Below are 27,914 nucleotides of genomic sequence, written 5' to 3'. Positions count from 1 at the left end.
TATATATCAGTGTGTATATCTATAAATATACACTTTTTTTCTTTCAATTTTTTAGAAAATTGAAGGTATACTCATAGATAAAAATATCAGTGATATCATCTATTAATTGAAAAACATCAAACGTTATTTAATTGTAATTAAAATACTGATAACATTTATTTATCTATTTTTTTGAAAATAAATAAAGAAAGATAACAGTAAGTATCTTTTGTTTTAAACCAAACATTATTTCCAATCACACTTGTTTTACTATTAAGTTGTTGGAGAATTAGGAAGGGAAAAAAATAAATAAAATAACTTTGATATGATTTATTAATAAAAGATGTAAAATACTGATTCTTAAAAATAAAATGTAATAATAATATGTTTTATGAATTTTTCTCATTATCCATTATCGATGCCAGATAAAAGAGAGCTTACAGAATCTAAAAAATAAAAATAAATAAATGAAAAACTTGCTTCAAACACCTGAAGAATATAGACTAGTCATATTCATAATGCCTTCAATATGGAAATTGAATTTCTAGCATTTTTATTTATTTAAAATTCAAACAATATGTTAAAATTAAGAAAAATGATAAGAAATTACGAAAAATACTAGTGAATCTTTTCCCCTCCTAGATTGTTTAACTACAATAACTACAGATATACACCAACTCATAAATACTTGAAGTTATATAATATTTACGTTTTTTTATAATATATAAGTTTAAAATATTTCTATTAAAATTGAATGACAATATTTTATGCTGAATGCAGGGTTTACCAATTAGGTTTACCAGTTAGGGTTGGATTTACCAATAGGCCTGATAGGTCACACAGTCTATGGCCATACATTGCTAAAAGGTCCATCCTAAAAAATATATTTGAATAAAAAAGAAAATGTTTATAATTAATTGAGAAATATCCTAATTGTATTTAATGCCATCATAAGATAAAGTAAAATTGTTATCATAAGGCTTATATTGCGTAAAAGAGACTCCCTCCTATGTTACGAAAAGGGAGCAGAGACAAACTCTAGAGCCTAAGACCTACCAACTATAAATCCAACCCTGGCTGAAACTAAAAAAAATATTTAATGAAAATAATTTTTTTTAGTTATAAAAACAAAATATACTTCACCTGGAGGTCATCATTGAGGCCGACAAGCTGAAGGGCCTCTTCAAGAGAAAATTCGGGCTCGGGAAGGAGGGAAGATGGAGGTTCGTCTTCACTTAAATCGTCCCTTCTATCGGTTTCTTCTTTTACAATATACTCACCTGAAATGATATGTATTCTTTTTTACTTTGTTCAAAGCAAAAATACTTTTTAAATGTAATGTTAAAAACTAATGGATAAATTGAAAATTCTATAATCAATCCTTTTATTTTATGATTTTATAGATTTAGTGAGGGAGCCCAATAGCACAGTGGTAAGGCACTATACTACTAACTCCAAGAAGGGTTCGAATCTGGCTGCGGTAGATAATTATTTTCTGTTACAATGTAGCCATGAGTGGGTTCTGGAGCCCTTCAGGGGTTCCACCAACCTCATAAAGTGAATACCCCTAATCAGGAAAAAATCTAGTAGTTGAGGGTGATCTTGAAAAAATCACCTTGTATAACCGTTGTTCTAAAAACCATGAACGTTCACGGGTCGTAGCGGTTCACCTTATTATGGATTTATTGGCCATGGGAAATTAAAATCAAAAACAAACTATAATCAAAAGTAGGCAACACTATAAGCATTGAATATAATTATAACAGAAATAATTTTCCTGAATAATCCAAATATTTGAGCTTTTATACATATACAGGGTTAGCATTGTAAAATGAGTCATATCCACAACATTTAAGTTATATTCTACTGTGATAACAAGAATCATAGCTAATGACTGGAAACATTAACAATATGTCTAAAATAAAAATATCAATAAAATTCAATATTTAGGGGAAACAAAGTAAAAGTCAATACTAATCATAATCAAGTCGATGCTTAGAACTTTCTAAAGCAACTTATAAATTTAGGTAACCTGAATCAGCGGCAAGGTGTCCAGTCAAAGATAAAAATCAACTAAAGGTAGATATGCTAATAAGTTCATAAAACCAGTAGATGCCAGAGCAAGCTTAAAAATTTATCTTATAATTGACACAATTTTTGACAGGGAATGGAGTAACCAACTAATATGGCCAACCAAATGGTGCTTGTTCCGATCCAAACTAACCGAAAACAAAATTGTAAGGGTAACAGAAAAAGTGATCATATATATTAGACCATCTTATATGAATAGGTGTGATAAATTGGTTACATACAGAGGAAAACTGATCTCTGCAGTCCGATAGAATAAAGACCAGTGGCCGCCTTCAAAGAAGGATCTGATAGAAATTTTTTTTTTGATTTGATGCATTAGAGCAGTGGTTCTGAAACTGAGAGTTTCTACATCCTGGAGTGCCCCAAGTGTATGCCTATTTCTCAAAATATTAAAAAAATAATATAACTAAAAATAAGATAATAAATATATACATGCATTCCAATATTTACATTGTACTGTTTTTTTTTCTTTCTTATTTTCTAAATATTCCGCCACTCTACTAAAGATAATTGTGCCACAATATTCTTTAACTTAACAGGGTGCCACAAATTTTTATTTTATCCCAACAAGGGTGCCATAGCAAAAAAAAATTGGGAACCACTGCATTAGAGGAATGGATTCACTACTTTGAATTAGATAAATAAACAATTGTTATATCTATGGCATTAAATTGTTAAATTTTATTTAAATGTTCATCCTTCACTATACATATATAAAATTCGTGATTTTTTTTATTTGTGTAGTTAATTATCATATTTTATTTTTAAACATAACTTTATTATAATAACTTTTTAGTTTATTTATTTATATTTTTCATAATCTGAAGTGAAGATTCATTCATGCACCCAATGAAGGATTATATTAATGAGGAAAAGGAGAAACTTTAAAAATTTCCAAGATAGTCGTCACATTATCCATAAAATAAAATAACAACCAAAACATAGTGTATGATTTAAAATTAATATCATGGTTTGTGAGTATGTTGTAACTGTAGATTAATACATAGAGAATACAGTTAAAATAACACCAACTATAAGAAAAACGTATTTCATTATTTATTGTTATTAGTAATTTATTGTTAACATATTATTATTTTTATTAAGGATTTATTATAATGATTGTTTGAGAGTGGTTTATTTCATTATTAATATACACAGTGTTGGTCCAAATTACACTCAACTTTTATTCTCACAAGCTCTCCAACGTTTCGGCCCTCAGGCCATTCTCACAGGACAACCTTTGAAACTTTTTGTTTTTATATTAATTACATTATTTCCTTGACTATATACTGATATCTTTGGCTCTACTTTAAATATTGATGTCTTGTTTTTTGAAATCTCATTTGCAGGCTAATTGCCCATGTTACATCTTTAAAATAAATTAAATATTAAAATAACACCATAATAACTTCTAAAATTGTTTTTAAATTTAAGATATAAAAAGTTATGTAAGTAAGTAATCATTATATTTATTTCTTTATTTAAATGAGCAATGTCTGATTTTCAATATCTTTTTCCTATCAATTGCTTTATATAATTCTTACCTCTACAATATTATATTTTATCTTATTTAGTATTAACTACTATCTACTTAATTTATTGTTATGCATATTTCCAAGTTTGTTAGTTATTATTTTATTTCTATTTTTCTCTGAATTAAAGTTGTTTTATTTGTCCGCCCTGATGAAGGCCTAAAATTCAAGTCGAAACATTGCCACAAATAAATAAGTTTTACTTATTTATGTATCTGTACCGATTGCATCTCCCACCATCTTCTTATTTATTGCTATCTAAAAAATTTGCCCTTTCTATTTTTTTAAACGCAAAATCTTTTATTTATATAAACACAGTACTACAGCGTTTCTGGTTCTTGGTCTAGCAAAAATGATGAGAGAATTCAGATATATTATTCATTTAAATTTAATATTTTTATCAAACATAGAGAGGGAATTTATGAAGAAATGAATAAAAAAAGGTCTAATCTTCTTTTATAAAAATAAGTACAAGAATTCATTCCATGACCAAGATTTAATCGTGGTATATAGGTTAATAATTGAAATTAAACAGGTCATCCATTACTATTATACATTCTCTATAATGTTTTCTTAATAATGAAGCATTAATAAAACAAATTTAACATAGATCATTAACATTTCTTAGGTGCCTTGAGGTATAATTCGAGGTAGTGATGTTAGAAAAATATCAATATATCAAAATATTGATATTTTAAAAGCATTACATTGATATTTTTGTCTAATAGTTTTAATTATTGTGATATCAAAATTAAAATTTAACTATCAAAAATCTATATTTTTTCTATAAAATCAAATGAACAAAAAAAAAAGTGCACAAAGATGGGTTAAAAAAGCAAAATAAAATTGTTGAAAATATCTCAGAAATATTAGTTTAATTAATTCCTTTATATGTTCTTAATAAGTTTTTATTGGTTAATTTATTTTTGGTTTTTAAGGAAAGTGTTAATAATGAGTTTGATAGATTTCAGTTATTATTAATTAATTATTTTTCAATTTAATTCACTATTCTCAGTAATAGATCTTATTAATAATAAATGTTGATGCTTTGTTCGGTTTTTAGTAAATAAGCTATATCTGTAATTGTTGCTATTAATGCTTAAGCAACTCGAACACCAATTAATTTATACTACCCCATTCATTTGTTACATGTAAACCCTCACCACCTTCTCCTTTTAACGATTAAAAATATTGAGGCCTGATATTTCAAAATATTTATTCTTTATTGAAATATTAAATTAATATTTTGATATTTACAGCCCAGATTTCAAGTAAAATAAAGAAAGAACATTAAATGTCCTATCAATACATTTCTAAAACATCAGATAAGATTGCATTAATTCACATCCGATTTTATCCTTTGTTTCAGTATTATCAAATAATTTTTTTTAAAGAAAATTAATTTGTAACTGATGAACAAGTTTTTATTCATTTTTTTAAATAATATAGTGACGCTTTATTAAGTACTTCCTTTTATTAGTAATAATTAATTACTTTCAAAATACCTCATTCAAAATCATTCCTAAAATAATATTTATAACTGTAATACATTAAAACTTGTAATGAAAGAATAAGGCAATGATCGAATGATAATCAAAGTAAACATGAAAATTATATTTTTGAAAGAATTTAACAATTATAACGAAATGATAATCTTAGTGTTTTCATCCTTTTTTTTTTAAAAAAAAAGAAATTGGATAGACTGATTAACAGGAAAGTAAACATTCAGTAAAGGCAAAAATTTATATTTTCAAATGTATTCCAAATTTTACAACCAAAAATTTTTATATAACTCCCCCAAAAAAATAAAAATAAAAAAATTATTAAAGTAATGAACTTGGGGTTGAGAAACAATAAGAATAATGAATTAATGAATATTTTAAAGAATACAACTGATTATTTTTTAAAAATTACAACCTATAAAATGAGTAAAACCAAAACCATGGCTTAATTTTGATAATTAGAATACAATAATTTTATAGTTAAAATATTATATTTTTTAGTGTTAATTATTTAATGTGATTATTACTTAAGTATAATTATTCTATATTCAATGATAAAATATAGAATTTTATGGAAGCTATATGTTTCAAATTAGTTTTGAGACAAAAATTTAAAATTTTACCATTATTATAAAATGGTCAAATATCCATTTGTTTTTTCTAATTAAAATATCAAATTAAATCTATACATTTAATTTTTAACTTTTAAAATAAAACCATCATTTATAAGAGAAAGGAAATAAATAATTTACATCACAAATTTGAGATATTTCAAATATTTTAAGAAATAAAGTCAAACACATCTAGTTTGGAATATACATGCTACCATAACATGATGAAGTCTGTTTAAATTTATGTACAAATAACAAGTAGAAGTAGATAAGAGTAATTTACTTTAATCTGATTATTATAAGATAATAAAATAAAATTATAAACCTAATAAAACAATGCAGTGCAGTGAAGAACTCGAAAACTATGGGAAAGAACTATGATATGAATAAATAAAATATGAAGGGGTTCATATTAAAATTTGAAATTCTAGTTTAAACTTAATACATAAAATTCAGCGTTGATTTATATTCTGAATATTAAATAAAACGATGAGTTGGTTGAATAAATTTTTTTATATTTAAAAAAAGAGGAATGCAAATTATAAAAATTTATACGAAATGATAATGTGAACATTTATTGTTATATCTGTAATTATTTTTTAAAATCATTTAGAAAGATCAATTATACAAAAACTTTTGGAAATATAAAAAAAAATTCCAACATCTTTTTAAGATCTTGTAAAGGTGGCCTGAGGGTAAAGAAAAAAAAATTAAGGGCCCACTTGTAAGACAAGATGTTGACACTATCAGGACATCTCTGGGTGGAAGGAAGTTCTTTCAGCGGGCATGGACCATTTGGGAAACAAGTCATTATAAGAATGAAAAAAATTATTGTGTGGGATGCACAATTTATGCGGATACACTCAGGTGAGTATAAAACAAGAGAACAAATTTACATCTCAAAATCTTTTTAATGCTATTCAAAACTAACATAACTATAAATTGCAGGCTACATATATATAACTTCAATGCATACAATTTTTTTCGAGGATATTTAATTACCTTAAAATAATGTTATTTTTAAAATATTGTTTTATTACAATACTATAGTATATTATTACATAAATAAATTAATAAAAAATAACATTTTGAAAAGAAAGAATTCTGGTATCGGAAGGTTGAAAAGTTTAATATATAATGAAGAGTTATATCAAAAATATATTTGAAATTAACCATGATGACCATTAACTATTAGAGAATTTTTAATTAAGTCTGAATGAACTGATGCAAAAATGAAACAAAACAGAACAAAATATTTCTGAGCCAAGACAATTGAGAGATTTCATTAGCATAAAAAAAAAAAAAGATACAAATAAAATAAATAAAAAATATAAGGAAAAATTCTTAAGGCAATCTGTCAAGAAAATATGAATTAGGAAAAATGATTTATATTTTGGTTCAAAGGGTCTCTCCCACTACCTGAAGGACCATTAGTACCCACTGCCATGGGTAAACAATGCTTCTTGACCCATGCCACTGCCCCCCTAATCCCAAACAATAACTAAAAACTGCAGAGTCACAAGTGTTATTTTAGGTAGATAGTCTACATTTTTATGTTAATATCTTATATCACGTACCTTATAGAGCAGATTATCACATTAAGTGCCTCACACTTCACTCTCACACTACAAAGAGAAGTTAGAAAAATAAAAAATAAATAAATAAAAAAGACGGACAGGGGAGACGCACTTCACTCAACGGGGCCCGGAATGGTTCTGGAGCAAGATGGCTGACTGAGCAACGCTCAGAAAAAGCGGAATCTCCCTCCTCCGTACAGCGTTGCCACTTCTGACGTTCAGAGATAAATGGTGCTTTGGGCCCTTCTAATCACAGGGCTCTCCTATTGGCCCTTTTGTTTCCACCCCCATGGACCAATCAGGCCCAGAGGGTTAACAGCAGGTAGACAGAGGAGGAAACGGAAAGAATAACCGATTGTGAACAGCTGCCCACGAGGCTTTGAGCTATTCACTTAAAACCATTTATCATACACACAGTAGGAAGTATTACATTTTGGGGCAACGTTTGCTTGAAAACCTTTTGAAGCGAGGAAACCAAACTGCCAATTGTCAGGAATTTCAATTCACTCATACTTGGCATTAAAAACTTATACATTTAGGTTTTTTTAAAAACAAAAATAAGGGTATTATAGTTTATAAGCAAACCTGGAAATGTTCCATAAGGAATCAATTTTAATACAGCTACTATTATTATCGAACAATAATAATTATAATGATTAATACTATAATTGAGCATGTAAGTTTGTAGCTATCAATACAATATTATATAAAAATATCTTAGACAATATTGAATCGATTACATGAAAATCTTGATATTTAACAGATTAATTTCTTTTTTATTACAGAGACAAAAAATAGATAAACACAAATGGCAATACTAAGATTATTTTACTACTATTGAATAGTCAATAAGATAATAGTCAAAGGCTAATTTCACCATGAGCCTTAACCAACTTATAATTACAGGCTGACAATATGCTTATCTTTTAAATAGATTGGCATAAGACAATTAGCAATCAAAAGAGAAAACTTTCTAGAAACTTATAGCTGTCGCTGTTACCTGGTACTGTTATACCGGAGAATATAATTAAAAATAGAATAAAAAAAACGACAGAAGGTAGTGGCAAGGTAGCCAGGCCGACCTTTTTTCCTGCCTAGGTAAGGCACAGGCTCAATTGCGGAGAGTGATTTGCAAGAACAGCATGGACATATCCCCGGTTGCCTGCCCTTGATGAGCTCTTTTTGCCGAGGAGCCATTGTCTTGAGTCAGTGGACAACCGTTACACTGTGACATCTTGTTCCGCTATCCCTCATCAGTCATCAGGCATACTATGCTTCCTTCAATTTGCTTCTAATTACTAGTCTTAATATACTAACTGGTAAAATCGAATACACAGAAAGTAGCATGAATAAACCAACCATACTTCAAATAATTGTTTTTATTTATTTTTATAACAAGAAAACACAACACCTAAATTTGAGATAATCTATAAAAGCTTACAAGAGTTGCTTATCCATAAATTTTCATTAATCAATAAACTAAATTAGAAAATAAACATATATGGTAATCAATAAAAAGTGAGGAAAAACCATTAATTTTAAAAGTATTCATAAAAACATTTATGCTAACATAGAACAAAATTTTATAAGTGTGAAATATAGTTTACTTAAATATGTTTATCTGGATAATAATTTAAAGCAAATAAAAATCATTATAATAATTAGAATATGACACATTACACAGAAGTGAGGGAAACTAATTATTTATTCAAACAAGCAGTTTATCACTGTTTAATTTATTACATTAAATTAAAGCAATCGATTTATAAGAGTTCAACAGTTTTAACTATTAAACCATAACAACAAAAGAACTTTAAGATAAAAATCCAAATAGACTATTAATTATTTTCCAAGAGATTAACATTTGAATTAGTTTAAAACCAAAGGGTCTTGCTTCTATTTTATAACAAAAGAAAGATACACCTTTTAAACCAAAATTTATACAAATAAGGTTTAAAAAATAAATAAATAATCACAACAGAATCAAACTTTTTTTTTTTTAAATGCTTGTACCAGAACTTGACTTGAAATAGTTTAAATAAGCTTATTTTAATAATAAAAATTTTATTCATTTAAATATTTTAATAAATGAAAACAATTATGAAATATAATTGTCTTTAGCAAGCTGAGGAAATTAACAAAAATATTTATTTAATAACTAAACAAACTTATTGAAGCAGACAACTTATGTTGATCATTATTAAGTAAAAAGCAGAAATTAATAATTGAAAGTGAGTACCATTTATTCAATAATAATAAAATATTAAATTTTAAAAAAAGTATAATAAAGTATAAAAAATTTATATTACACAGTATACTGTAAACAAAAATTATATTTTCAATTACTATGATAGTTTTAGATCTATTAAGAATGACATTTATAAGAGCAAGGTTATGAATAAGTTTAATTATATCAAAGTCATGGATGGAGTTTGCCCCTTGGGGAGTGGGGAGGTTTCAACCATTCTGGACCTAGGGTTTCCCTACCCTCAGCCCCAAGAAAATTTTTGCCCAGTCATGATTATCAGAAGGAGGGTAGGGGCCCTTATAATTAATGGTTGCACGGTTCTACCCCTCTGCTGGTCGTGGCCGTATCGATTGCTCTTGGCACCCGCCTAAACCGTGGTTCCTATGCCCTTGACGACTTCCACTCTCCTGCAACCCTGGCTCTTGTTGCCCAATTTCACAGCATCACCGAGTAAATCGTCAAAGTATATTGATTATTTGTCTGAATGCTTTGAGTATTCAATGAAAAAAAAATCAGAAAAGAATATCCTTGAAGCAATAGAAGAGTGTCCGACTCTAAACAATATTCAATTAACTCCGGTCAATATAAAATCTGTTATTACAAAACTTTTCCATGCATCTTTATTTTTCAAATCATCTAAATTGTATATGATCAGAATGTGTTAAAAAATCATGATGAAATAAAGATGATTTTTAACATCAGAGATCTATATAAGAATCAACAATTTAAAAATATAAATAAAACAAATGAATGTTACAAAAATTTATAGTGTTCAAATCAATGGTTATCATTATTTATTCTCAAAGCAAAAATTTGACAAAGAAATTCAAAATAAAAAGGTTATAAAAATGTTTCAGAACATATGGTGGCAAGAATAGAAAAATGGGAGGAAAAAAGTGAAAGAAATATGAAGAAAAAATAAAAGAGTGGGTAAGATAGAGATACATCAGAGAAGAGAGACCATTTTTTTTTTTTTGACGTGGTCGGTAAAGTCTAAGGGCAAGGGGGCGTGTTGACATGGGTTTCCTATCATTATCAGATCAAAGAGATCAAAGAAAGACTTCAACTCAGCCGCTGTGTAATTTTCCATGCCGCCTCTTTTTCTTACACATCCATGCAAAGATCAATGCTTCTGTCAGGCTTTTCTTTCAAATAAAATGTTATATACTCATATAAGCATGCATGTATAGATAAATAAATTTTATTTTATTTCTTTAATGAAAAATAAATACAATTAATAATAATGCAGCAATTCATTGAACAATCAATGACCGAAGTATTTATTAACTATTTTAATTTACATACTTAGTACTAAGAAAACTTTTTTCTTACTGTGCCATATTTACTATAGTAAACAAAATTTAATTGTTTAATTTTAAAAGTTAATAAAAAAAGATTATTGATTTAGAATATTTTAATTTTATTTATAGATTGTAATTATATTTTATAGATTTAAATTATATTATTCCCATATATATTATAAGTTTAAAAAATAATTGTTCTGACTCATTATAGTATGATGTGCATGTAGGAACCAAATGCAGATGGGCAGCATACTGTTAATTTAAAATAAATATTGATTACCAAAACTTTTTGGTTTGCTTCACTCTCAAATGGATTGCATACATTTCCAATCCATCAGCTGTGTTGCCTCCCCGTGGGATGTAGGTCCTTGATGGACGAGGAGGGAAAACAAACATTCTGTTGTGACCGATGGATTTGTTCCGACAGCCCCTGGCACACAAAGGGCTCCCTGATTACAGCATTGTTGCAGATGGAAAGTCTCCTCTAGCCCGCTATACACGGGGCCTGCTCTCTTGCCGTGCAAATATGTTTTTTATTTTCCAACACCCCCTCCTCATAGAGGGACACCCCTTCCGTGCCCAGCCGCACCGTTACACAATTGACACTTTAATCCCCTATGTGTACACCGTTGTATCATGAGGGGGGGAAAGGGGTATGCGTAAAAAGGTGAGTTTAGTCACGGTTTCATATTTACTTTATGGTATTATAAACAGGGTGACGCATATAATAGGGCTTTGTGTGTGGACAGAACACCTTTCAGCATGAAATATTTATTTGCATGAAAAACTATATGTTTTAAAACACAATTAATACAAAATAAAGAACACTAAAAAATAATTAGCAGTTTATTACCTGTTCTTCATATCATTTTATTAAAAAGAAGTATTTTATCATACAAAATAAATTTTTATCTAACATAAAATGATGATTTAGCTGAAATAATGATCCAAAAAACTTACAATTTAATCACTGTGAAAATAGGCAAATTGAATTGTATAAAAATATATTAAAGAATAGTTAAATAATTTTATTCAAAGTTTTGTTGGTATTCACTGTAGAACAGATGCCACTTTGATAAATGAGAAAATAGAAAATGAATCAGACTTTGATTACACAAGCGGAAATAGATTCAATGGTATACTAAACCATGAAATCTAGCATGGAACACATGGTTACTAAAATGTAGCAGTAAGTTTAATCAAAGAGGATACGGTTAGGGGTTCCTTGCTAAGGGGTGAGGAACAAAATGGCCGCTACCCTCCTGTCCAAGGAAGATTAATGGAGATACAGAGTATAATGGAGGCCCTCGCTTTGGGCGTTATGGCTGTTTTGAGTAATGGTCTGTGCGGGGACAATCAGAATCACGACTCCCTCCCGACAGATAGTTTAAATCTCAATCTCTAACTTCCTGCAGCTTCCACTGCCTCTTTTATAACAATTATCTATGGTCTATTTATGAAAAGTTAAAATTCCAAATGAGTGCCAAGGACAACTTACCAGTTTCCAAATCAACTGTGTACGAAACACCATTCAATTGGTCTTTGTCATCTTTTTCCTCCTTTTCTTCTTCGTCTTCTTCCTTTTTAGTTTTCTAAAAAATAAATAAATAATTAAATTATAAAAATAAAAAATATAAAAAGTTTGATCATAAAAATATGATCACACAGTGTTATAAAAAAAAAAATCTAATGAATAAGAATACTGTTTAATTTGAAATATGATTAGGTCATACTAAAAAAAAAATAAAAATTTTTAATATATTCTTTTTATAACTTATTTTAGTCTAAAAGTATATTTTCAGTATTGTATAATTATAATACTATTATTAATATTACAATTATATATTCTTTTTATAACTTATTTTAGTCTAAAAGTATATTTTCAGTATTGTATAATTATAATACTATTATTAATATTACAATTCAATGCTAATACTACATTGCGTAGAATAAATGAAATTGATCCAAATAACAGTAAAAGAGTGCCAGATATGATGGCAGACAGAAACAGAGCTCGAGATGAGGATAGGTAAGCCCCGAGCAGTAGGAAAACACTAGTCATGATGACCGAGGAAGAGATCTGTTTGGGTGCCTAAACGCTCGCCTGTCAAGGATCACTTACTCTTTTATTAATGGTTTCATTATTCCAAACATGATCTAAACAGCTACATAATAAAAGCCTGTCCACAAATTGATTAAGGTATTACTTGTTTTATTCTTTTAGTCATAAATAAAAAAATTATTAATCACAGCTAAAAGTAGTGAAATAAAATTATTAAATTTCCTGATTCTGGTCATAAGTATTATATTTTCTGTTATTAATTTCAATGGTATGAAATACTTATTCTGTACTAATTTTAATTTTTCAAATTTTAGTTTATATCATTTCTTAACACTTAAAGACTTTAAGAAAAATTTTTTAGAATGATTAAAAAGGTTTATTTTTATAAAAAGATTTAAGCATTAGAGACGAAGCACGGAGTATTTCCCCAAATATCTTCCCTTGTTTGCAAATATTTTGAAGGAAGATTGACATTTGCCTGATATGATGGATGACTATGAACTTTGGTTGCAATATAAGGCATTATTAACCAAATCATGCTTATTATATTGGCCTCTTTTTTGTCAATGTGCCCTACCGATGGGTGCCATACAGAACTTGAAAGCCAGAGACTGATGGATGTGTGAAAGGTGTGTGAGAGAGAGAGAGAGAGAGAGAGAGAGAGAGGAGTGATGGGCGGAGGAGTGGCCTCTCTCTACCTTTGTGCTTCTCCTTTTCTCCTGGCTCCCTCTAGGAATGTGTGCTGTACTCCTCTTTTTCCCACGCACCCTCTCCTCTGTGCGATGGATTTTTTGAGCCATGTCCTCCACGACAACAGATAGCGGTGGAGGGGGAACAAGGAATATTCCCCGCTTTCTATCCATTGTACTCCCAAAGGCATACAGTTGTTTGTATAGCGGCCGTTCATTCAATATCCCTCTAATACAGAGGACATGGGAACTCTTTGGACACCTATAGGAGAGCGTGAAAAAAATTGATGTCTTGACGTTTCAAAAAGAAAAAAAGTTGCAAAAATGGATGCAGGAAGTTTTTAAACTTTTTCTACAAAGTAAAAATAACTGTTCATCAGGAATAAGAACATAAAATATTGGAGATTAGATTTATTAAAAAATAAATAAATATATAACCACATTTCAACATAATATCTCTCTCTCTCTCTCTCTCTCTCTCTCTCTCTCTATATATATATATATATATATATATATATATATATATACTTGCAGAATCAGACAGAAAAAAAAATAAAATAAAAAATAGCATTACTTATAAATAGCTAAATATTAAAGGAAAGAGATTAAATATATTCTAGTCACAAAAAAAAAAAAAAATAAAATAAAACAAAATCAGAGAAAATGCTTAACTGAAAGTACTATATTGAAGGCTTACTTCACAGTAATGCTAAGTACATATCCAATAGCTTTACAAAAAATAAAATTAAAGGTCCTATCTTTCAGGCAAATTAATTGAAAAGTTGTAATTTTTTTAAAAGAGGGAACCTTTAACTGTATAGTTTAGTGGAAATGTACTTAGCACCATTGTGAAGTAAGCCATCGATATAACATTTCCATAATAGCACTTTCTCTAATTTTACTATATTATTTTATTTTATTTTTGATATATCCCCTATGAATAAGTAATTCACAAAACAAAAAAGAAAATTTACTTAGATCAACTACTGAGTTATAAATGTTATAAAAACTTACCGCATCACATATAAGCTCAGATACAAATGTGGTATAAATAACTTTTTATAAAAATCAATACAGTTCAATCTTTTACAAGCAAATAAGGAAATTGATGGCATTTCAAAGATAGCTAAAACTATTTCAAAATGGCAAATTGATACCAAGACACAGTGGCAAAGTGAGGTATAGTTTAAATACTTAAGTAGTAATAGTAAATATTTAGGACAATGGTACAGATTGACTTTATTGACAAAGTTAAAGATGTAAACAGAAATTACATATATTTGTTTGGATTGATACAATGGCACAAACAATTATTTAAAAAAAAAGATTATGTTCCAAAAGAGTACCCTTAATTAGATAAAAATTTGGTAGTTGAGCGTGATTCTGACCAAATCACCTCCTTGCACAACCCTTGGTCTAGTAATAGTACTTTCTTACAGAGTACTGCACCTGTGATCCTTCATGGGTTGTAGCTCGTACAGATTAATTTTTTTTTTTAATGTTACAAAAGAAATGAAACAAAGATTGGATATAATCAAAGAAAGATGTTATTATATATTATTTATTTATACACAAGTATAAATAAAATAGTTTAGACTATAAAACTATTACCTTTTTAACATTTATATAAATCTAATGGTCTCATACAAAGACAAGCATAATTGAATCATCTAGAGACCAAGGCTAGACAGAATATAGCACTGACCAGAAAGGCTATGCCCTGAGAAAAGGTAGATGTGTTGTGCTGTCAGTTGTGGGCCTATGGGCCCTGTCAACATCAATTAAGACGAGGAGGGCCGGAGAGAAGGAGCAAGTCATCGCGCGGCCTGGAGGGTGGACCATCATTTATCTCGACCACCATTCTATACGTAGCGTCTAATTCACTAAACCCTTCCCTCGATGCACCTCATTCCAACATCATCAGTAGAAAAAATGTTGCATTAGCATAATTTGTTGAGCACAATTCAATATGACTAAGCACAAGGGGAACATTAATCTAATGCCTATTAAAATGTATTTAAAATTACATATAGAAATAAATGAAAAAGGAAAAATAAGTAACAAAAAACTTCTTGTCAATTATCATGGAATTTTGAAAGTTCTAGAATCATTATAAGGCTGCAATTAATTATAACATCTCAAATTTCAGCTACAAAACTGACTAATTTTAGGAAATAATTTTATACCTTATAAACTTTATTTTAATGTATCATATACAAAATTTCGTACAATAGAAATTAACATAATTCATATTATGCATACAACAATTCAATTAATTAACTATAAATACTTTTTTCTTTTAAATAAACCATTCCCTTAATATAATTAAATCCTCAAATTTCATAGTTAAACAGTTTATTAAGCTCTGTATTAATGGATTATTTTCACTCACTAAAGAACATTAGAATAATTAATTTTACCTCCCCCCTTTCCTCCTCACAAACACACATATGGGGATTAGGTTCTACAAAACCGCAATACCAATTAGAGAAACTCAAAGATAGCTTTTATTATATAGATAGATATGAGTAATAATAATAAAACCATATATATTATAAGTATAATAAATACATAAAAAATTTATACAATTTATCTTTTTTACTTCAAATAAAATTATAGTAGATTAATTATTTTTTATATATGATTGTTTGAGAGTGGTTTAGTTTATTATCAATTTACACAATAATTAACTTATAATTAAGTTGTAAATATAAGTGAAAGATGGAAAGTGTTTTGTAAAAAAGTTTTAAATTTAGAATATCAATTTTTAATAAAAAAAAAAGTTATATGTTACAAGGGGAATTAGCCTGCAATTTTGAGATTTTAAAAAAGCAATGCCATCAACATTAAAGGTTGTTTCCTTGAGAATGGCCTGAGGGCCGAAACGTTGGAGAATTTTAAAGAATAAAAGTTGAGAGAAAAAAAAGGATCAAAATTGGGTAAATTGATAATAAAATTATAGTGTTTAGTTATAAACATCACCTTTAATTATTTTTTTCCACATTCTAGTAAACAAGGTGTGAGTGTGTACATATATCTTATCACTCACATTTTATCCCCTCAAATATGGCAGAGATTGTAATGCTCAACACAAGAAGATATAAAAAAAAGTCATAAACTATCAAGTTGATTATACTGATAAATTTCTATTGATATTACAAACATAAGTTAGACATTTTTAATTTATAAATTATTTTTCTTTTTAGACTATTTAAGTAGCCCAGTTTAATTTTAAATAAAAAAAAGAAAAGATATAATATAAATCCTAATGTCTAAAATATATAGATTTTTCTATCAAACAAAATAAACCAATAGAATTTGTATTTGTATGTCTAAAAACGTAAAATTATTGCTAACCAAAATTTAGGTTCATTTTAAAATTAAAAATTTTTGTGGCATTTACAATAAGTAATTGGAGAGGATAAAACTGGTTACTTGCACTAACATTGCTCGGCCTTCTGGTCGGATATAATTGGGTCAATGCTGAAATTTTTTAACAAGTCATCCACCTCAATAGTCATCCTAAGGGATAATATTTACCCAATGCTTTCAAACTGAGGTCATGCAGATAAAGAAAGGGAGCAATATGTCAAAAGTCAAAATTTTTATGATTCAAACTAATATAGAAAAATGTAATAGATTAATCTTCGTTTACCTTTTCTTTTATATTAAGCTTGTCAGGAGCTAAAGCTAACTTTTCCTTCTTGCTCAGAAGTGCCGAAGAGTCATCTTTTAGAGGATTCGTATCGTCTTCAGCAGCAGATGCACTTTCTTGCCATTCTTGAATTGAAAAGCCCATGTCCACATCTTGCTTCCAGAGGACCTCAATGAGATCCATGTCCTGTTAACAAAATTTCAAAACATTAAAATAGGATACAAAGGGGGAAAATATCAGTAACGATTAAAGTAGATTAATTGAGTATTTCAATATATAGCATATTAAAACCATAAATCTTGATAAAAAAAAAAATGACAAAAGCATATCAGTGGATGATTAACCTCACAAATTTTTAAGAGCAAATGTTAAGGGTTTAAGCAAAATTTTAAGATTTTAGTAAGATTTGACAGATCCAGATAATTCCTTTTTTATTATTATTTTTTAAATATCACTTATATTATATATCACTAAAATATTTATGCAAGTTTAGATTGGCCATTTTTCAAGTCTTGCAGTGATCAAATTGGTACTTATAATAACCATAAACTTTTTTTTCGGCCAAGACTCCCATTGGGGCCCTACTGAACCATGAAGTTGACCATCTATATTAGGTAGAATATGCTTAAGTAATAACAATATGAAAATAATATAAATGCAATATTTTAAAACATTTTTAAAGTAAGCAATATTCTTTATTTGAAAAAAAAAGTGTAATAAATATATAAAACAACATAGTGGAACTAGTAATTAAACTGAAATTATTATTTAAACAAAAAAATCATGATCATCTTCACACGATATAATGATATTTTTTCTCAAATATTTTAATTTATTTTTTAAAATCATATTTTAAAGTTTGAAAAATATTATTGACATTTTGTGAGTTTGAAAAATGTACGGCCTCCAGTGGCGGGGGTCTAAACAATTTTTTAGAATTTCTGTAAAATTGCTTATTATTTCAATATAAAAACACTGTTATAGTCAAAGAAAAGCTAAAACTTTTTAGTTTTGGTTAATTTTGCTCCTCCTTCGTACTCTCGCCACCGCCCAGCTACGGCTCTCTAATTACATGCTACCTTTCGGGGCCTGCAGCAACTTTTGAATCAATAGGGGAAAAATTTACAGTTAAGGTATAATAAGATAGTACAAGAGCCGGGAAGAAAAAAAAAGCAGTTACCTCACCCCAATTTTTGATTACTTCAATAAAAACTATATACAATTACTAGTCAAAATTGATTAGTCTGCCAAGTATAGGTAAGGGGATTAAAAAATGGCAGCTGTTTCAAAACCTTAAAAAAACATTGATTTTTCATTCGGAGCTCTATATCTTAAAAAGTAGGAACAACATAAGAAAACCTAAGAGAACGTAATTTAAAGAATCTTCGCAGGAGTAATAGTTTACATGACATTTGCTAAAATAAATTGATTAATAGTTGTTCTATCAATTGAAAGATTAGTAGTTATTTCAATAGATTTTTAAGAAATTTTGCTTTTTAAAAGCCATATCTCGAGAACTTTTGGACGTAAATAGCTCTTTTACAGAACTACCAACAAAACTAGAAAATCTAAGAGAACATTATTTAAAGATGAGTAAATTTTCTGAAATATTAGCCCTAAAAGAGCTATTTACGTCCAATAGTTCTCGAGATATAGCTTTTTAAAAAGCAAAATTTCTTAAAAATCTACTGAAAGATTAGTAAGTAGTAGTTAATTTATTTTGAGAAATCTATATAAATCTCAGGAACTATATAATATTTATAGCCCATTAAACTAATTAAAGCTAGTTTAATGGACTATAAAGACGTTTATGACCTTTACCTTCGTAGGAATAGTAGTTTTCATGATATTTGCTAAAATTAATTAATTTATTGTTGTTCGGACAATAAATTTGATTTATGAAAAACATTATTCCAGAAACCATTGGACGTACCGATGTCTGTCAGCGCTAAAATTAAAGCTAGTTAAATTTACTACAAAATAGTTAATTATGTTTATCTTTGTAGGAGTAGTCATTTTTATGATATTTGACAAAATAAACTCACAAAATGTTAATTTTTAGTTATTCGTATAAAATGTTGGACTTTTGAAAAAATATATCTCTAGATCCATGAGACGCACATATGTCTGCCAGCACTCAAAATAAATTAAATTTAACTTACTACAAAGTAGTTTATGACAGTTATCTTCGTAGGGGTAGTAGTTTTTATGATATTCACATATGAATATAAGTTTGGCAAATGAAAATTTGTCCGAACAACTATAAATCAATTTATTTTAGCAAATTTCAGGTAAGCTATTACTCCTACGAAGATAAACATCATAACTACTTTATAGCTCATTAAACTAGCTTTAATTTGAGTGCTAAAAGACATCTGTCAGTAAATGGTTTTTGAGATATAAATTTTTCAAAATAAATTCACTAACTACTGATCTTTCAGTACGTCCCATACAACATATTTATGAAATGTTTCTTTTTTAAAAGCTATATCTCGAAAACTATTTAACATAAATAGCTCTATTCGGGCTCACATTTTAGCAAATTTACTCTTCTTTAAATGACGTTATCTTAGGTTTTCTTGTGTTGTTCCTACTTTTAAAGATATAGAGCTCCGAATGAAAAATTAGTTGTTTTTTTATCGCTTTGAAACAGACGCCATTTTTGGCGTCACATGGCAGACTCATCAATTTTGACTATTAATTATACCTAGTTTTCATTAAAGTAATCAGAAATTGGGGTGAGATAACTGCCTTTTTCTCCTCTTGGGCTCTTGTACTAAGATGGTTTCGTATCATAAAGGTGGGGGTAAATTTAAAACAAATTGTCATGTACAAAGGTTTCACATTTCTAACTATCGTGTTGAAAATTTGTAAAAGGGCTGAATTGGAAGTCGAAAAGTTCCTTTTCGCGTTTTGGCTCTAAGCTTGTTCCTCCCACCATTTTCATGGTTGGGGCATCTCTGAAGCCCCTTAGCTTTGAGTAAGAGGTCTGAAAACTTGTGAGTGAATTGCATTATTATTAGAAAAGGAGGTCAAAATTGACAAAAATCCGTGAATTGTATGCATTAATGAACAATTAAATTACTTTTCATCACTTTTCAAAACAAAAAATGAAGGGAAAACCTTACTGACGGAGCTATCCACGCTCCTCATGTTTTTCATTTATTTGTAAAAGTGAGAAGAGCAATACAATTTCTTAGGAAGGAGGGAAGCCTAAGAGAGGATGGGCATTACTGGATATAACTATACACATATATACATAATGTATTCTTCAGCAGGTTATAGAACAAAGTGTATCAGTGTGTCGGCTGAAGAGACCAAGAATTGCCCCACCATACCGGAGCCCATTATTTGAAGCGTTAGCTTCAATTATCGATAGACAATGTTCAATGCTTATTGTTCACTAACTGCTCTTGCGTCAGGACCTCCATTGAGTGGAACCTCGCTGCTTATCTGTCGCCATCTGATGGATCCATCTTGCCAAGTAGCTAAGTAGGACCCACTGGGGTTTAACTTAAACCATTAACAGCCAACGGTAGACTTGGTCAAAAGATTTGACAATACTTTCTTTTAAATATGTAGTTCATGGGAGAGGGAGGGAGATAAATTCAAAAATTGTTTAAACAAAAATTCAACGATTATAGAAAATTTTTCACTCTGCAGTGCCTCAAGTATATGCAAAGAGGGGCCGCAAGAGAATGCCAATTTATTAAAATATTATTTAAAAAAAATAACAAATATACATTGCATTTTAGCATTTACTTTGGGATGTTTTTTCTTCTTTTCCTCCATATTCGACGAGCCCAATAGAAAGTCTCTGTGCTGAGGCTTCATTACCACCACTTATATTTCGGAGGCAGGAACTCATGAACAGTTACATCACCATAATCAAACTCCAACCAACTAACCCTGCGTACCCCCATATATTTCACCCTCGTTGCATGAAAAATATGAAATGAATCCATTTCCATTAGGCATAAGACAGAGAGAAATCATAAGAGAGACTTATGGCATACCTACAAACCAAGCTGATTCTATCTATAGATCAGCCCCCTTGGAAATACCAGTCTTACAAAATATATCTAACTATGAAACGCCAGAACCACGACTCAAATAAAATTAAATTCTTAAAGAAGATACAAAAATATTCAAATAATGAAATAATTTACACTGACGGCTCCAAACAAAATGAAAATGTTGCTTTTGCAATAATAATACATGGGACACCCAAAAGATATACATTACCCACATACTCAACAATATTTACACCTGAACTTCAGGCGATTTCAACAACACTTCATTTATCCATAGAAAGTGAATAATCAAACATACTCCTTTGTACAGGTTCAATGTCTGCACTCCAGAGTCTATCAAACTTCAGTCAAAGCGGACCTACGATAGACAAAATTCACAACTATATAGACATGCTAAAACATCTCCCTGGACTCCAGGGCACTCAGGAATACCTGGAAATGAGGCAGCGGATAAAGCGGCTAAAGAGGCTGCTACAATGAACGTTCCACCACTCCAAATTTACGAGCCGAAAGACATAAAAGCATTTTCAAGAAACAGAATCCGAAAAAGTTGGGATTCAATGTGGGCTGACGTACCACTCACCAATAAACTAAGAAATGTTAAAAAAAACACACAAAAGTGGACAAGTGCCATAAGGGGAAACAGAAGAGAAGAAGTGGTTGTAGCAAGAGTAAGAATTGGACATTCCAAATTAACTCACCTTCACTTAATCACAAAAGAGGACCAGCCTATATGCCAAACCTGTCAGTCCCCATTATCGATAAAGCATATAATTGAAGAATGCCCATCATTTCGTCAAGCCTTCGAAAATAATAAAATTCCTCGTACAAGAGAATTGGCCCTTAAAGACTCAGCAGAATCCATAGACAAAATAATAAAATTTCTGAAAGAAACTCAACTTTATACTAAAATATAATCCACCAATATCGACCAGTGTAAAAAGGAAATAGTCTACATTCAACTATCAAATGTCAATGACAAGAAGATAAATAAAGTAAAAAGGGTGTAATAACCTAGATGTTGATCGTCCTGAAAAAAAAATCTAATCCTTCATATTCAACCACTCAAAGGATAATGTGCCGACATTTTAATTGATTTTTTAGTTCGACAATGGTGCCGCGAAATATTCTGTATAAATTTTAGCCCATGAAGAGTGCCCTGGCAAAAAAAGTTAGGAAACCGCTGAAATAGGACACATAAATTGCTAGGCGAAACATAATTTTACACCTTATTGCAAAAAAACAAAAAAATTATAAATAAAAAAAATTGATATTACAATTCTAATGACAACAAATAATACTCGTAATACATATTTTACATTTGCCAAAATTGGAGAACCTTTCTAGAATAAAATTGGATCTACATAGAGGAATTTGGTTTCAAGTTGTAGAAAGGCTGTAGGTCCGTACACTTTTAAACTAGTTTAAAAATGTACGGAACAATAGTCGATAAATCGCATTCCTTCATAGTCAAAATGTGAAAAAATTAAGAAATATTCAGATTTGTATTTTGCTTACATTTGAACATGAAGTAGCCATTTATTGAAAAATAACATGCCATATATTTGTAGACTAGATTAACCCCATAACTTATAAGCTCGAGTTGATTCGATTTTAACTAAAAGGTTGCGGCGACATTCCAAGCATACCCATGCACAAGGGCATACCCAGGATCAAAACTAAGCAGAAAAAACAAGCCGTAGTCGTTGAGGTTGTAAAATGTCAGGTTTTGACACGGAAAAGGCGAATGAAACCAAAATTTTAAGAAAATTATATACAATTATAGCAGTTATTTTTAATTTCACAATTTAAAAAAAAAATATATATTTTTTATTAAATAGATAGGGGCAGATACCCCACCCCCCTGTCCCCGCTTGTTACACCCATGCACATGCTTAATATATAGTTTCAGTTACGTACGACTTGTAGTTTTTAAGCTTGGCTTACCACACACACAGAGTTACACAGACCATTTTGTGAGCCTTGGAAATTTGGACTCAAAGGCCCTCAAAACGAATATTTCCGATGAAAACTGAAATTTTATTTTTTTTAAATCATACTTTCGCTTACTATATAATCCATATACAGGTAAGTGAAATTAAATATAAATTAATATGAACTATCGTCAAAGTTGACGTACAGGTTTAGTAAGGGACACGAATTAATTTTTTTCCTGGCAATACCAACAATTGAGTTCTCCTAAATACCGCAAACAGATTTAAGTATAAAATTATTCTCATACAAACCTACTATAAAATTTTCAATTGATGATAAAAAAAAAAAAAAAAAGATAACAATAATATAGAGAAATAATCAAGCTTATAATACCACGTATACACTTTAAAAGAATAAAAAAATGCACCATATAATGCGGTCGATAGAGAACAATTTAAGAAAGTACTTACGTCCTGGATGGAAGACACCGAGCAACTGATCATTTGTTTTAGTATTCATTAGGTTTCAAGAATGAACGTCATTAGTATCGATATAAAAAAGAAACGTTTTAAAGAAATAGAGGAGGTGTTCCATGAAACAAGAGCTCGGAACAAAAAAAGAAAACAGAGATCAACAATGGGATCCCAACGACATCGGAGCTTTAATCCTTTTAACGGTTTTTAATTTTTAAATTAACCATTATTGTAGAAAACTGAAAATTAAGGGAGGTACTTTTAAATTCATTAAAGAATATTTAAATAACTTGTTCTTATACAATTTATTTAATTATTATATTTCATTATTTAGTTTCTTTGTAGTTCTTTAGTTATTTTCCTTTTTCATTTTATTTATGACTCAAAAAACTTGGTGAACCCCGTCCCCATTAGAACGACACAGAATATTACCCTTTTCCGAAATATCTAATTCCTGAGCTTCCTTTGCGTCTCTGAGTCCCTCCCTCAACCCATTTTCCTATCATCCCATGATATCAGAACACACAAGAGTTGACTCACGGCTACAGTGTAACAGAAAACAATTTTCTGCCCAGAGGGATTCGAACTCGCGGCCTTGGAGTTAGTAGCCACGGGCCTTACCCCCACCCACCAATGGAGCTTTGAAAAAAAAATAGAGCAAAGTTTATGAGAAAGTAGGAAAATATGCCCACTATATAACAATAATCATCAACACCAGGGGGAATTGATAGTGGGTGCAATTAATACTCACAATTGAAGAAAAGAACCAATGAAAGCATGGGAGTAAGAAAAGAAAAATAATAAATTTTTGCTTCCACTTACCATATATGGAATATTTCCTAGTAAGGGAAAGTATTGTTATCGTGAAAAATTTGATATTTCGACCGACATACAAGTTTTGAGGTCATCTGAGTCCAAAGTCTCGCAAAATGGTCTGTGTTTTAGTCTGTGAACAGCCTTGCTCAAAAACGAAAAGTCGTACGAAACTGAATTACATAAACTGAAACATATTTAAGGCGGGTATATAGACTGTTTTGGGAGTGCGAGTAGCCGCGGGGTAAGCCCCGTGGCTATTAACTCCAAGGACCCGAGTTCGAATCCCGCTGGGCAGAAAATTGTTTTCTGTTACACTGTAGCCGTGAGTCAGCTCTTGTGTGTTCTGGAGCCCTTCTAGGGTCCACCCAGCCTTCCTAACTTGGGTACCTTTAATTGGGTAAAAATCTGGCGTTCGAGCGTGATTCTGACCAAATCACCTCTTTGTACAACTGTTGGTCTAGTTACATTACTTCCTTACAAAGTACTGAACCCCTGAGCCTTCAGATTTAATTTAATATAGTCTAGAGTGTGACAGTAACTGTTTCGATAAAATCGAACAACGAGAAGCATCACTTTATAGAATCGATTTTTCAAATTTTTTTCGATTTTCACTAAAATAGCTCTACCGATTTCGATTATACTCGGCATGTCAATGTACAATTAAATAATTTTCAATATCAGCTCGGGCTTATTCTCACTGAAATAGACTATAGGGCTTAAATAACGAATTTTGTAAAGAAATCTTCCTCTAAAGTACCTTTAATATTGTTTATTTTTTTAATATCTTAATTGAAATTTACAACTGTACATTTGTAAGGTATAATGGAGGGAAACCGGCGGGTCGAGAAACTACCCATGGTAGCACTCTAATGATGTTTTATATTAGTAGGTCTCGTGGCCATCTTTTCAGGCACCTCGGAGGATTCTCAGGAATGGAAGAGGGAGCAAAGTTAGAAACTAGTAGGTTTGGGTGGTTAGAGAGTTTATAATTGATTTTTTTTTTTTTTTAACAGTTCTCATTGTTAGAAGTACTTAACAGTGAATAAATACAAAATATCAAAGAATTTTATGAATAACTAAAGGAGTAATATGAAAAAGTAGATACATTGAATCCGAAGTGGAAAAGCCGAAACCTCACGATCTTTCCCGATGGCATTACGGCTTCATGATCCTTTGTAAAATTGTTGTATTATTGGCATGAATAAAACTTCGAGAAACCCTAAAATACGAATTTTATTTTACGAAAATTAATAATTTTCGCCTTCCCCGGTCTTAGGACTTTTTTTTTTTTAAAAAATCACTAAAATAACATTCAACTTAAGGACGTATATGGAGAGGTAAGTAAAAGTTCTCCAATGCGAGAACCACACTAGATTTTGTTTTTTGATGTAAATTCTATGGAAAAGACTGACATATGTATTTTTCAAACATAATACACATTTTCTTTTAAAATGAAGATAGAAAAAAATGTATCAAAACAGAACTTTTTATTCATTACGAATCTAATAATAAATCATAATTATTTATATATTTAATTGAATAATGATGATCTGATTTGAAATCAATATTATATTGAAAGGATGTTGGAAATTAAAAAATAAAATTAGACAATAATAACAACATTGAGAGACCTAGAGACAGAAGGTGTACTAGAGCAAGCATCCCCCCCCCCCCAATATGCTTAGTTATTCACAGGTACATTAACGGAGATTTTGACTAAGGAAGAAATCAATAATTGAAAACGAAAAGTAATGTACCAATAAAAGTTTGAGGCGTGAAAAAAAAAAAGAAAAACACGGAGAAAGAAAAATACCAGATAACCTAGGATAATTTTCTAAATGAACTTTGAAACCACCAATGGGAAGATAAACTTCTTTACTTTCTCTTCTAGTTGCTAGCGCCTTTTACTATCAGTAGTGTGCTGATACTCCACACTGAGCAACATGAAACTTTTAATGTCAGTGAAGCAATGTTATCCCTCAAGAGAAAAAGTAGCCTGTTTCTACGTTTTATATTATACACTGTATATAAAGAAAGTAGAATTGGGGGGTTAGGTAAAATAATGCAAGAGGCTGTTTATAATCTCCGAGGGAATTAAGGTACCACCTTAGCAACCTCATAACTGCAGTGACGTTGGTTCGAAACCAACCTGGAGGAGGGGTCGAGGTTTTATTTCGTGACAGCCCCTCAGAATGAAAAACTGACCCTCTTACTCTGGTTAGAATAGGATGGTTACCTCTAGATAACCTCTCGCCCCGTATATCTGAAATGACCAGGTAAGGAATAATAAAAAAGTAAAGTAATGAATTTGAATTATTTATGAATGGACAAAACAATGATTCTAAATAACGAATTGCTTGTTACATTACTTTCTGATGAAGGCTACAAAGGTTTGGTAATAAATAGAGGATACAAATATGTGGTATATATATAGTATAAAGCATTATTTCTGTCAATTATAACATTATTATTATTTAAAAATGTATTTATCTAAAAATAAATTACACAAAAAGATTAAATATCCAATTTAAAAAGCAGGGTTGATTGATTTATTAAGTGAGGGTTATACGACAAAAGCTAGTTTTAACTGGAAAATCATAATTTTGCATGCCATATTTATTTAGTTTCAATATCAAAGAGCAATAAATCAACGACTTAGACTTGTCAATAATTTGAGATTTTAATAATACCTATATAATAATAAATTTTATTTTTTTTTTAATGGAAAAACAAAAGATAAATCAGATTCTATTATCAAGTTTGAATTAATGATGAAAACGAAATAGCAGTAAGTTTAGTGGATTCAGAATTTAATATCGTAATTTATTAATTTTTGTCAAATTGTAAATTTTTAAGTTCAATGCAAATGACACAAATGGTTGAAACAATCTAAATAAATAAATGTCGCTGCTTTGCGTGAACAGTAGCTCATTTGACAAAAAAAGTTTTGATTTAATTGAGAAATGGACGTATTGCAAAAATAGTACCGTAGACTGCGGTTAATTTCTTTAGTGAAATGTTACAGATTCATCTAAAGCTATTAGAGTTGCTACAAATTAATTCCAGTCTACAAAACAATCACAAAATAAAAATAAAAACTTTTTCTTGTCAGATGTGCCACTATTCAAAGAAAGCAGCGATATGTATATAAGAATAAATAAGAACAATTACATAAAAATTATTATTTGAAAACAATTAATCAAAACATTCACATGATTAATTAGTGTAAACAGTTCCCAGTAAAAATTCTTTAGAAAATAGTAGACATTCTCTAGGAATAGTAAAACTGAGTCTTATCGCTCCATTATTACGTCGCTATGTTTAATAGAAAAATCGATTATATATAGGAAGATGGTCAGGGTTGCGGTCACAAGTGAAACGAAAATAGTTGTAAACTATTTTCGTT

General features: G+C 29.7%; 1 protein-coding gene across 9 annotated transcripts in view; it reads right to left on the bottom strand.

Annotated features, from left to right (window-relative positions):
- The window catches only part of cnc (cap-n-collar), a 470,532-nt gene that overhangs the window by 151,143 nt on the left and 291,475 nt on the right, over positions 1 to 27,914 (bottom strand). For all 9 annotated transcript variants that reach the window (XM_067049122.1, XM_067049126.1, XM_067049124.1 and 6 more), the window contains 3 exons: positions 17,251 to 17,436; positions 12,343 to 12,436; positions 1,123 to 1,259 (listed from right to left, as the gene is read on the bottom strand). In XM_067049122.1, the coding sequence (XP_066905223.1) occupies positions 1,123 to 1,259; positions 12,343 to 12,436; positions 17,251 to 17,436 (417 nt within the window). The remainder of the gene's footprint in view (positions 1 to 1,122; positions 1,260 to 12,342; positions 12,437 to 17,250; positions 17,437 to 27,914) is intronic.

The sequence above is a fragment of the Halyomorpha halys genome, unplaced genomic scaffold, assembly GCF_000696795.3.
Source record: "Halyomorpha halys isolate HHAL.00 unplaced genomic scaffold, Hhal_1.1 Scaffold168.1, whole genome shotgun sequence".
NCBI lineage: Eukaryota > Metazoa > Arthropoda > Insecta > Hemiptera > Pentatomidae > Halyomorpha > Halyomorpha halys.
Note: the sequence above shows the minus strand (reverse complement) of the source record. Positions and strands in the feature narration are given on the sequence as shown.